Source organism: Rhinopithecus roxellana, chromosome 20, assembly GCF_007565055.1.
Source record: "Rhinopithecus roxellana isolate Shanxi Qingling chromosome 20, ASM756505v1, whole genome shotgun sequence".
Classification (NCBI taxonomy): Eukaryota; Metazoa; Chordata; class Mammalia; order Primates; family Cercopithecidae; genus Rhinopithecus; species Rhinopithecus roxellana.
Genome location: NC_044568.1, coordinates 8,977,659 through 8,988,419, shown reverse-complemented (window position 1 = coordinate 8,988,419; position 10,761 = coordinate 8,977,659). Strand labels below are relative to the sequence as shown.

Genomic DNA, 10,761 nt, shown 5'->3' with positions numbered 1-10,761 from the left:
CAGATTGTCCCCTTTCCACTCGGATGGGCCAACCAACCAGGCATGGACTGTATGGTAGCTCTCTTCCAGCACCACGGCCTGGGAAAACAAGACGTGCACCACTCTTTCACTACGTTTCCCAAAGATCAGGAGCCCTGTGGGTCAGCCCCTAAGGACCATTCAACTTTCAGCTCTCAATGCCAATTTTACCTTGTGTCTCTCACGACAGGGGGACAAATTGACACTCCCTGGAAATCTAATGGGAGTCTAAACCTTTTCAAGAGCTAACCGATCAGTCGGCCCTTGTCTACCCCTGAGCAGACGTATGGTGGTTTTGTGGAGGACTGTTACTGGGTACGCTGCCAAGCAACTGGACTGGCACTTTTGCTCTAATCCAATTGGCCATCCCTTTCACCTTGGCATTTCATCAACCAGACAGGAAGCAAGTAACCCGAAGAAAAAGAGAAGCCCCTCATGGGTCCTTTGACCCCCATGGTTACGTAGACAGTAGCAGGGTCCCATGGGAGTTACCAAGTGAATTTAAAGCTCGAAACCAAATAGCCGCTGGGTTAGAGTCTGTTTTGTTCTGGTGGTCTGCTATAAATAAAAATGTAGACTGGATATATACTACCATGAGTAGCGATTCATCAATTATACCAGGGATGCCATCAAGGGAATAGCTGAACAATTAGGCCCCACCAGCCAGATGGCCTGGGAAAATAGGCTAGCCCTTGACATGATACTGGCAGAAAAAGGCAGAGTCTGTGTCATGATCTGAGTCTAATGTTGTACTTTTATCCCTAATAATACAGCTGCCTATGGGACCATCACAAAAGCTTTACGAGGCCTTACCACCCTGGCAAATGAATTAGCTGAAAATTCTGGAATAGATAACCCTTTTATGGGTCTCATGGAAAAGTAGTTTGGAAAATGGAAAGGACTCCTGGCTTCTATCTTTACCTCTCTTGCAATTGTTACTTGTGGGCTGTCGCATCATACCTTGTATGGTGGGTTAACTCAAAGGCTCATAGAAACAGCCCTCACTAAAGCCCCCCTTGCTTCTCTCCCTTCATACTCAGACAAGCTCTTTCTCCTGGATAATCAAGAATGAAGCCAAATTCTGTTAAAAATTTTTGAAGAGGAAGAAGTATCAAACAGAAGAGAGGAAATTGTTGGGACAGCTAAGCTCTTCAAAGACTCAACTTCTTGGTCATAAGCTGTAAACAGATTCTCCCCGTTTTTCTTCTTTTTCGCCAGTCTACCCTGTTTGGGAAAGTTTAAACCTTAGCCAGGCGGGATCAGCTCAGATTGTGCGGTCCATCCCGGGCCAATGGGGAAAGGACACAGAAAAACAGGAACTGTGTTAGAGTTAAAAACCGCTTCTCTCTTTTGTTTAGGGTGCTCTTGGGATTACAAGCAGCGCAGGCGGCACCGTTCTGAAGTAAAGATGCCTTGCTGGGAAATCTTCTGTCTCAGTGCTGGTTTTTCTTGACTACACGGAGCACTTGTTTCCAACACCCCTGTGCTCCAGGCTGGGTTAGGTCTGATCTCAGGGCATGTCTGTTTCAACACGTGTCTGTAGTTCTTAAGCTTGTGTTGCTCACTGCAGTGGGCCTGGCCTGGTCTAGAGGAGGTGCTCAGTAAGTATCTGTGAAATGTGAATGTGTGGTTCATTCAGTGAATATGGCCCTGGGGCTGGAGATGGTAGAGGTGTTCTGGGAGCTTCTGGAGAAGGAGACCTGGGAGGAGAAGGTTGGAATGGCGGAGGCAGCAGAGGGGCTGGGTGAACGCACCTGTCCCACCCAGGCCCATCCTCTGCAGCCCGAGAAGGAAGCTCACAGGGCAAGGCATGGAAGAGGTAAGTCCCCTGCCCTGTGCCTGGGCTGTTGATGGCCTCAGGAAAATGGAACCATTATCTGTCGCTGTCAAGTGGCTGGGGGCCAGGACACCTGGGTTGGCCGTGAGGGGACATTCCTGAGGAGAGTGGAGGCCAGGCTGGGGCAGGGTGTGGCACGACAGAGAGGAATGTAGTGGAACCAGTGGGTCAGACTTCTGAGGGCCCCAGGCTCCAGTCTCATGGCTGGCCTGTTCCCTCCTAAGCTGCCATCTTCACATCTTCAGGACCCACCCCTGTACTCCCCACCCTCAGCACAACAATGTGATGTGATCGAAAGGCAAATCTTTATTTTTCAGGAAGAGAAACAGGAGAGTGTGAGTCCTCTGGACTTAGGAGGTCTGGGCGGCTGGTCCACGGTTGTCCAGGTAGTGCCGCAGGGCTGTGGGATAATCTGTCATGACGCCAGTGGCTCCCACACTGAAGGCTGCTTCAAAATCTGACTCTTCATTAAGGCACCAAAAGACCACCTGAGCAGGGAGGGATCAACTAAGGTCAGGAGCTTGTAGATTCTGAAAAATTTTACATCCAGACAGTGGGGACCCACCTCCTCCTCTATGGAGACTCCCCAGCAGCAGTAGGCTGGGGCTGATTGTTAAATTCTCAGGAATTTTGCAAAGTGGTTATTAAACCCAGCCATTATTAAAAATTAAATCATAGCCTAGATACAGTGGTCCACGCCTCTAATCTCAACACTTTGGGACGCCGAGGCAGGAGTTGAGGTCAGGTGTCTAAGATCAGCAAGTGAGACCTCATCTCTACAAAATACTTTTTAAAAATTAGCCCGGTGTGGTGGTGTGCGCCTGTGCTACCAGCTACTTGGAAGACTGAGGTGAAAGAATTGCTTGAGCCCAGGACTCTGAGGCTATAGTGAGCTATGGTTGCGCCACTGTACTCCACCCTGGGTGACAGAACAAGACCTCGTCTCAAAAACATAAATAAATAAATTATATAAACTGACAATTAAATAATTTTTTTTTTTTTTTTTGAGTAGGAGTCTTACTCTGTCACCCAAGCTGGAGTACAGTGGCTTGAACTTGGCTCACTGCAAGCTCCGCCTCCCAGGTTCACGCCATTCTTCTGTCTCAGCCTCCCAAATAGCTGGGACTACAGACGCCCACCACCACGCCTGGCTAATTTTTGTATTTTTAGTAGAGATGGGGTTTCACCGTGTTAGCCAGGATGGTCTCGATCTCCTGACCTCGTCATCCGCCTGCCTCAGCCTCCCAAAGTGCTGGGATTACAGGTGTGAGCCACCGTGCCCGGCCCTAAATAAATTATTAAAACAACAGCGGCCAGGCATGGTGGCTCATGCCTATAATCCCAGCACTTTGGGAGGCTGAGGCAGGTGGATCAACTAAGGTCAGGAGTTCGAGACCAGCCTGGCCAACATGGTGAAACCCCATCTCTACTAAAAATACAAAAATTATCTGGGCGTGGTGGTGGGCGCCTGTAATCGCAGCTACTCAGGAGGCCAGGGCAGAAGAATTGCTTGAACTCAAGAGGTGGAGGTTGCAGTGAGCTGAGATCGCGCCATTGCACTCTAGCCTGGGCAACAGAGCAAGATTCTGCTCAAAAAAAAAAAAAAAAAAACCCAAAACAAACAAAAAACCAGCAATAAATACTCAAAGCATATTTCTTCCTAATCAATTTCCTATTACTGTGTCCTTGAAGTGATTAAGTCTGTTGAGGCTGTGAGATGGAACTACATGATGGGGTGCCAACAGGCAGCTCTTCCCATTCTGCATTTGGTGGCTTCAAGTCGGCAGCCTGAAACTGGCCAAGGTAGGAGTATTTAAACCAGGAAAATTAATGTTCAAATCAGGGCTTTCATTTGTTCCTCTCTGAGAGCTGGTTGTTGACCACTTACCAGCACCACCCTCTCCCAGCGCCCCCGTTCCACCGCCACCTGCCCCAGCTTCTGCAGCTCTGCCACTTCCCTGCTTGTTCTAGTAAGCACTGAGGTAGGTGGAGATGGGAATTTTTTATTTTATTAAAAATACAGATGAGACGAGGTCTCTCTGTATTGCCAACACTGGAGTGCAGCGGTGTAATCACAGCCCACTGCAGCCTTGACCTCCTGGGCTCAAGCGATCCTCCCACCTCAGCCTCCTAACTAGTTGGGACTACAGGCATGTACCACATGCCCAGTTAATATTTTATTTATTTATTTATTTTTGAGACAGTTTTGCTCTGTTGCCTAGGCTGGAGTGCAGTGGCGTGATCTCGGTTCACTGCAACCTCCAGCTCCTGGGTTCAAGCGATTCTCGTGCTTCAGCCTCCCGAGTAGAGCTGGGATTACAGGCTCCCGCCATCATACCTGGCTAACATTTACATTTTTAGTAGAGATGAGGGTTCACCATGTTGGCCAGGGTGGTCTCGAACTCCTGACCTTAGTTGATCCGCTGGCCTCGGCCTCCCAAAGTGCTGGGATTGCAGGCATGAGCCACTGCACCCGGCCTCTGCATTTTTTTTCATTTCCCTTTTCCTTTCCTTTTTCCCTCCCTCTCCTTCTCTCTCTCCCTCTCTCTAGTTGTTTGCACTCTCTCCTCTCTGTCTTTCGAGACAGTCTGGCTATCTCTCCCAGGCTGGAGTGTGGAGTGCAGTGGCGTGATTCTGATTACAGCTCACTGCAGCCTCAAAACCCTGTGCTCAGGTGATCCTCCCATCTCAGCCTCCTGAGTGGCTGGGACTACAGGTGCAAACAACTGTGCTTGGCTAATTTTTAAATTTTTTGTAGAGACGAGGGTCTCGGTATGTTGCCCAGGCTGGTCTTAAACTCCTGGGCTCAAGTGATCCTCCCACCTTGGCCTCTCAAAGTGATGGGATTACAGGCAGGAGCCACTGTGCCCAGCCTCTGCCTACAGCATTTCTTCCCTGTACCCTTGATGGGAAGCTCCCACCCCTAGTACCACAGTGCCTGGAACATTCTCAAGGATCATTTACTAATTAAATGATCTGGTTGAAGCCAGTGCTCAGGGGAGAGGGGTTGGGCTGGGCCTGGTTTCTCCCATCTCTCATCTTTTCCCAGCCCCTCTCATCAGGGATCATGATACATCATTGTTGTCATCATAATGGCTAACATTTATCAAGCCCTTAATAAGTACTAGTTACATATCCATAAGTTGGCAATGTCAGGTTAGGAAAATATGTGTGTAGCCAGGTGTGGCACCTGTACAGGCTCACACCTGTAATCCCAGCACTTTGGGAGGCTGAGGCAGGCGGCTCACTTGAGGCCAGGAGCTCTAGACCAGCCTGGTCAACATGGTGAAACCCCATCTCTACTAAAAACACAGAAATTAGCCAAGCGTGGTGGCAGGCGCCTGTAGTCCCAGCTACTCGGGAGGCTGAAGCAGGAGTATCGCTTGAACCTGGGAGGCGGAGGTTGCAGTGAGCCGAGATTGCATCACTGCACTCTAGCCTGGGCGACAGAGTGAGACTCTTGTCACAAAAAAAAAAAAAAAAGGAAGAAGAAAATTGTGTGTGTGTGTGTGTGTATCCAGAGAGTTAAATATACCATTTTCCCATTTTAGGGATGAAGAAACTGAGACTCAGGTGAGGTCACCTGCCAGAACGATGCAGCTAGTTCGCAGCAGAGTGGGACTGGAACCCTGCTGCCAAGTCCGTGTACAGTGGGAGTGGTGGTCAAGGCCTCACCTGCACCCCTCGCTCCTCCAAGTGTCGGATCAGACTCTTCCTCATGATCAGCCTGGGGGTGGGGTGGGGACATGGGAGGTGATGATGAGAGGGGACCCGGGAGACGGGCAGCAGTAGGTCTCTATGGGGACACTCCACCCAGCTGTCTTGCCCACCTCACCATTTCGAAACCACAGCCGACAGCTGGTTCAGGCAAGAGCAGGAAAATGGGAAATAGGTCCTGCAGAGAGAAGGAAGTGGGGGTTAGCCCCTAGGGTCTCCCCTGTCCCAGAGGTGGGGCAGGGTGGTAGTACCCCCCCAACCAGGGTAGTGCTGCCCTCCAACCCCCCAGAATCCCCCAGAATAACCTTTGTAGTTGCCCCAGTGAACAATTCACCGATCGTTCAGAGAGCCTACTCTGACCTCCACGCTTTGAAGGTGTGGTCCTCCAGCCACCATTCAACAGATAAGGAGTCTAGGCCTTAGAGAACTGAAGGGACTTGCCAGGCCCCAAGCAGAGCAGTGGTGGGGCTGGGGCCAGGACCTGGTTTGGTTCCAAAGCTGGACACCCAGGCTGGAGGTCTTCCTGGTTGGGCCTGGCCAGTTTCTTATTTATTTATTATTAAGATAATAAATAAATGTAAATAAAATTTTTTTGTAGAGACATGTCTCACTATGTTGCCCAGACTGGTCTTGAACTCCTGGACTCAAGCAATCCTCCCGCTTTAGCCTCCCAAAGTGCCAGGATAATAAGTGTGAGCCGGCCAAGTGTAGTGGCTCACACCTGTAATCCAAGCACTTTGAGAGGCTGAGGAGAGAGGAGACAAGCGTGGCCAATATGGCGAAACCCCATCTCTACTAAAAATACAAAAATTAGCCGGGCGTGGTGGCACGCCTGTAATCCCAGCCGCTTGGGAGGCTGAGGCAGGAGATTTGCTTGAACCCAGGAGGCGGAGGTTTCAGTGAGCCGAGATCGCACTACTGCACTCCATCCTGGGCCACAGAGCGAGACTCCTTCTCAAAAACAAAAACCAAAACCTCGTGAGCCACTGTGCCCACTGGCCAGCTTCTTGAGACCAGACAGCACTTAGTGGGACGGCCCCTAATTATCCCACTCCAGGGGTGACTTTAGAGGCCCTTTGTAGTGTCCTAGGGCAGGCTTTGGAGTCAGACCCAGGGAAAACCTAAGCTTTGGACTTCCAGCTGTGTGTCCTTGGGCAAATCACAGAACCTCTCTGGGCCTCAGATTCTCCAGGGTACCATGGGAGTCATGATTCCTATACCTCCTGGGGGTGCTGCAAGGTAAAAGTCAACCCAAAAGATGTGAAAACGCTTTATAAATCTTGTATAAGGCCGGGCGTGGTGGCTCATGCCTGTAATCCCAGCACTTTGGGAGCCAGAGGCAGGCAGATCACGAGGTCAGGAGATTGAGACCATCCTGGCTAATATGGTGAAACCCCGTCTCTACTAAAAATACAAACAAATTATCCAGGTGTGGTGGCAGGTGCCTGTATCCCAGCTACTTTGGAGGCTGAGGCAGGAGAATGGCATGAACCCGGGAGGTGGAGCTTGCAGTGAGCCAAGATCGCGCCACTGCACTGCAGCCTGGGCGACACAGCGAGACTCCTTCTCAAAAAAAAAAAAAAAAAAAAAAAGTCCTGTATAAAAAGGTGGTACACAAATATCATTGAATGATCTCTTTGCAGCAAGGGATTGTGGGGGCTGAGTGGGACTTCCTTTTGGACAATAGAGGGGAGCAGAGAGCTCTGGGACTACCACAGAGAAGCTGTCAGAAAGCAAAGGGAGACCGGGCCCGGGGGCTCAGGTCTATAATCCCAGCACTTTGGGAGACCAAGGCGGAGGCTCGCTTGAGCTGAGTTCAAGAGCAGCCTGGGCAACATAGTGAGACCTTGTCTCTACAAATAATTTAACAATTAGCCAGGTGCAGTGATGCAAGCCTATACTCCCAGCTACTCAGGAGGCTGAGGCAGGAGGATCCAAGGCTGCAGTGAGTCATGATCTGGCCACTGCATTCCAGCCTGAGCAAGCCTGTCTCAAAAAAAAAAAAAAAAAATTAAAGCAAAGGGAGGGACCGGCTTAAGTGCCAGGGAAGTATCCAAATTCGTGATCCTTTCCCCAGATGTTACTTTGTTAACCACTGCCTTCCTGCAGAACACTGACTTGCCTTTTCCTGCTGAGGGTCTGAGACAGCCATGCTTTAATTAATGAACAAATGTCTTCCCAGCCAGACTGTAAGCTCATCGAGGACCTCCTCCCACCCTCATTGGTCTTATTTACACATTATAACTGCATCTGGGACAGAGTAGATGTTCAATAAAATATGCTAGATGGACTGAGATGGATAAATGAGCCCTCCTAAAACTCCACATTTGCACAGAATTTCACGGTGTTCATAGTTCCCTTAGTATTCATGAATGCTGGGTAAGAACCACTGTCCTTAAAGGACCTTGGGGGGTTATCTCTGAGGGGAGCCGGGGAGCTGGGAAGATCCGGGCTCCTTCTCCACGGGGACCCTAAGCAGTGGAGCAGTTTTTGAGGTCCGCCCCCCAGTGGTACCTGTTGATGATGTTGGGCAGGAAGCAGAAGAAGAACTTCTCAGGGATCGGGATGAAGGGCAGCAGCCCCAGGTAGTAGGAAAGCAGCACCCAGAATCCTCGGCTTATCGTGAAGGACAGGGGCATCTCGGGGTTCTGGGGAGGCAAGGAGAGATAAGAGAAAGAATCTGTCTGCTCTGGGGAAGCAGAGAGGAGGCATGAGCTGCAGAGGAGCTGTGGTGGGCATTCCAGAAGCCCTACTACCTGCAGGATCCAAGTCACATCCTGGGGCTGGGTGTGGTGACTCACGCCTGTAACCTCAGCACTTTGGGAGGTTGAGGCGGGTGGATCACATTAGATCAGGAGTTCAAGACCAGCCCGACTAACATGATGAAACCCCATCTGTACTAAAAATACAAAAATTAGCTGGGTGTGGTGGTGGGCGCCTGTAATCCCAGCTACTCGGGAGGCTGAGGCACGAGAATCACTTGAACCCGGGAGGCAGAGGTTGCAGTGAGCCGAGGTTGTACCACTGCACTGCAGCCTGGGCAACAGAGAGAGACCATGTCTCAAAAAAGAAAAAAAACAAAAGTCACATCTTGGCCCTGTGTTCGAGGCCTGAGTTCACACCCTTTTCATTGCCACCACCACACCACTGGAAACTCTCCCAGACCCCTCTAGCTTGGGTCCCCATGCTGGGTGGGCTCCAGCTCCCAGGAGGAGGGGCCCCTGGAGGACGAAGGGGATCGGGTACGGGGGAACTCACGGCAGCCTTGCATTTCTTCATGACTGAGCGGTTCTCTGAGGCCCAGATGGTGATTTCATTACGGTCATAGCGTCTCACCAAGCCTGCTATCTGGGAGGAGAGAAGGAGGTGATAGAGAGCCAGGCCTCTCTCCCACCCCCGGTGGCCGCCCTAGCCCTGCCTGCAGCACCACCTCATGGATGAGCTCTTCATTATTCCCTTTGATCTCTACACTCATGGGTGTCCTTGGAAACCTCTGGAACAGGTCCTCCAGACGAACCATGCGCCGGTCTGACCCGTGAGCAAAGTGGCCTGGGGGTGGTGTGGGAAGAGGGGTCAGAGAGGAAAGCCAAAGCGGGGGTCCAGGGAAGGCAGGCATGGCCCAGACAGGGCTTGAAGCCCTTGCTCTCACCTGGAGAGAAGTAAACCTCCAGCTCCTCCTTGTAGAGGGGCAGGTCCTGGGGAGGACAGGAAGGATGTCACTAGAGGCCTGCATTGGGCATGGCGACTCTCAGGGTGGGGGGTTGGGGTGTCAGGGCAGTGCCCACCTCGAAGTCCAAGCTGCCCACATCCCTGTTCAGGCCCGACTGGCGGTACAGGTTCTCATCATGTGACACCACCACCACTTTGTCCCGTGTCAGCTGACAGTCGAGCTCCAGGAGGTCCGAGCGCTGGGCCATGGAGCTGTGGGGGCAAAGGTTAGCTGCGGGGCGGCGGGGGATTGGGGAGCAGGGGACTGGGATGATGGACATGGTGGTGGGGAGGTGGCGGAGAACGTGAGAGCAGAGTTTACAGCGGGATGTGCAGGCCACCTCCAGGGGGCGCCAGTCACCCTGTTAGGAAGTGAATGGTGTCCCTTGCTGTGATGCAGTGCACGACCTGCACATCCTCACATGGCAGCCTGGGCAGGGGCAGATACACTCACTTCTCCATGGCCTCCATGGTGCTTTCCAGCAGCTCTCCAGATCCTGTGGGGGACACTGGAGTGGGCCCCTGGGGCTTGGGGTCCAGGGGCCTGGCCCGACCTCATCACCCACATTCCTTCTCTGGGCTCCATCCTCCCTCTGGCCTTACCTCCCCAGCCAGCCCAGGCTGCACCAGCCTCTTCTTCCTTGTCCACACCCTGCCCTGCCACCTTGCTCTCCTTCTCTCTTGGTCCCTGCCCTGTTTCTAGCACGCGCCCTTGGACCTACCCTTCTCTGCTGTCCACTTTGGCGCCTGTTCTCACCCCCACCCAGCTCACCTCCTCGGTGGGCCGCCAGGCGGACGCGGAAGGTGGGAGCCCGGGGTGTGTGCAGCAGGTGAGGCCAGCGCAGGAAGAAGATGGAGAGCATGGCATAGCTGCCCAGGGCAGGGAGGGCATAGTATAGCGAAAGGCTCATGTCTGTACTCCCACAGAAGCTCCCGCAGCCGCACACTCAGCCGTCCGTGGGACTGTGCTGCCTGCCTAGCCGGTGTGGGCCGGCTCTACTACTGGCCACTGCCACGCCCGTGGGACCTGCTGAGCCGGCCACTGGGCTGGCTTGGAGCCAGGCTGCAGGGTTCGGCTGAAGCTGAGGTAGTATCAGATGAAGCCGGGGTAGTATCAGATGAGGCAAGCAGCCCTGGCCCTCATATCCCCAAGCCCTTCCCAGACCCCAGCAGCCCCCTGTCCTGGGCCACATCGGGGGAGTAAAAACCACCCAGGACTGTTGGGACCTCTCCCTCCCACTGGTGCTTGTAGCCAGCACATCTAACATACCTACCCCTTGCAGTTTCAGAGGATCCAGGGGTGTGTAGGGTGCTCCTGAATCACCCCCAGCCAGTTAGACAGGAAGCCATTAGTGAGGGGACAGGACAGTGACTAAGGGGAAAATTGACCCCCTTCTTTCTAGGAGTCTGGAGCTCTCCAGAGCCCCGTCCCCAACCCTGGGCAGCTGGGAGTGAAGGGCACCAGGCCCCAGAAAGCCCAA

General features: G+C 52.5%; 1 protein-coding gene across 2 annotated transcripts; it reads right to left on the bottom strand.

Moving 5' to 3' along the window:
- Positions 1-2,141: 2,141 nt before the first annotated feature.
- On the bottom strand, positions 2,142-10,665 carry GDPD3 (glycerophosphodiester phosphodiesterase domain containing 3). 2 transcript variants are annotated; one of them, XM_010387383.2, is made up of 10 exons: positions 10,053-10,665; positions 9,735-9,777; positions 9,358-9,493; positions 9,222-9,267; positions 9,003-9,121; positions 8,831-8,920; positions 8,087-8,220; positions 5,691-5,750; positions 5,531-5,582; positions 2,142-2,343 (listed from the first exon to the last, which is right to left on the bottom strand). In XM_010387383.2, the coding sequence occupies exons 1-10, from the start codon at positions 10,189-10,191 to the stop codon at positions 2,206-2,208; spliced, it is 957 nt and encodes a 318-aa protein (XP_010385685.2). In that variant the 5' UTR covers positions 10,192-10,665; the 3' UTR covers positions 2,142-2,205. The 2 variants fall into 2 exon arrangements, with proteins under 2 accessions (XP_010385685.2, XP_030780773.1); XM_030924913.1 differs by having other exon boundaries at positions 9,642-10,191.
- Between the last annotated feature and the right edge of the window lie 96 nt (positions 10,666-10,761).

Bases quoted from the DNA above. Each gene is read 5' to 3' on its own strand.
- GDPD3 (XM_010387383.2), bottom strand. From the start codon at position 10,191: ATGAGCCTTTCGCTATACTATGCCCTCCCTGCCCTGGGCAGCTATGCC. The intron at 9,778-10,052 runs GTGAGCTGGGTG...TGTCCCCCACAG, and splicing joins CCTGGCGGCCCACCGAGGAG to GATCTGGAGAGCTGCTGGAA. The intron at 5,751-8,086 runs GTACCACTGGGG...TTCTCTCTGCAG, and splicing joins CTGCCCAACATCATCAACAG to GACCTATTTCCCATTTTCCT.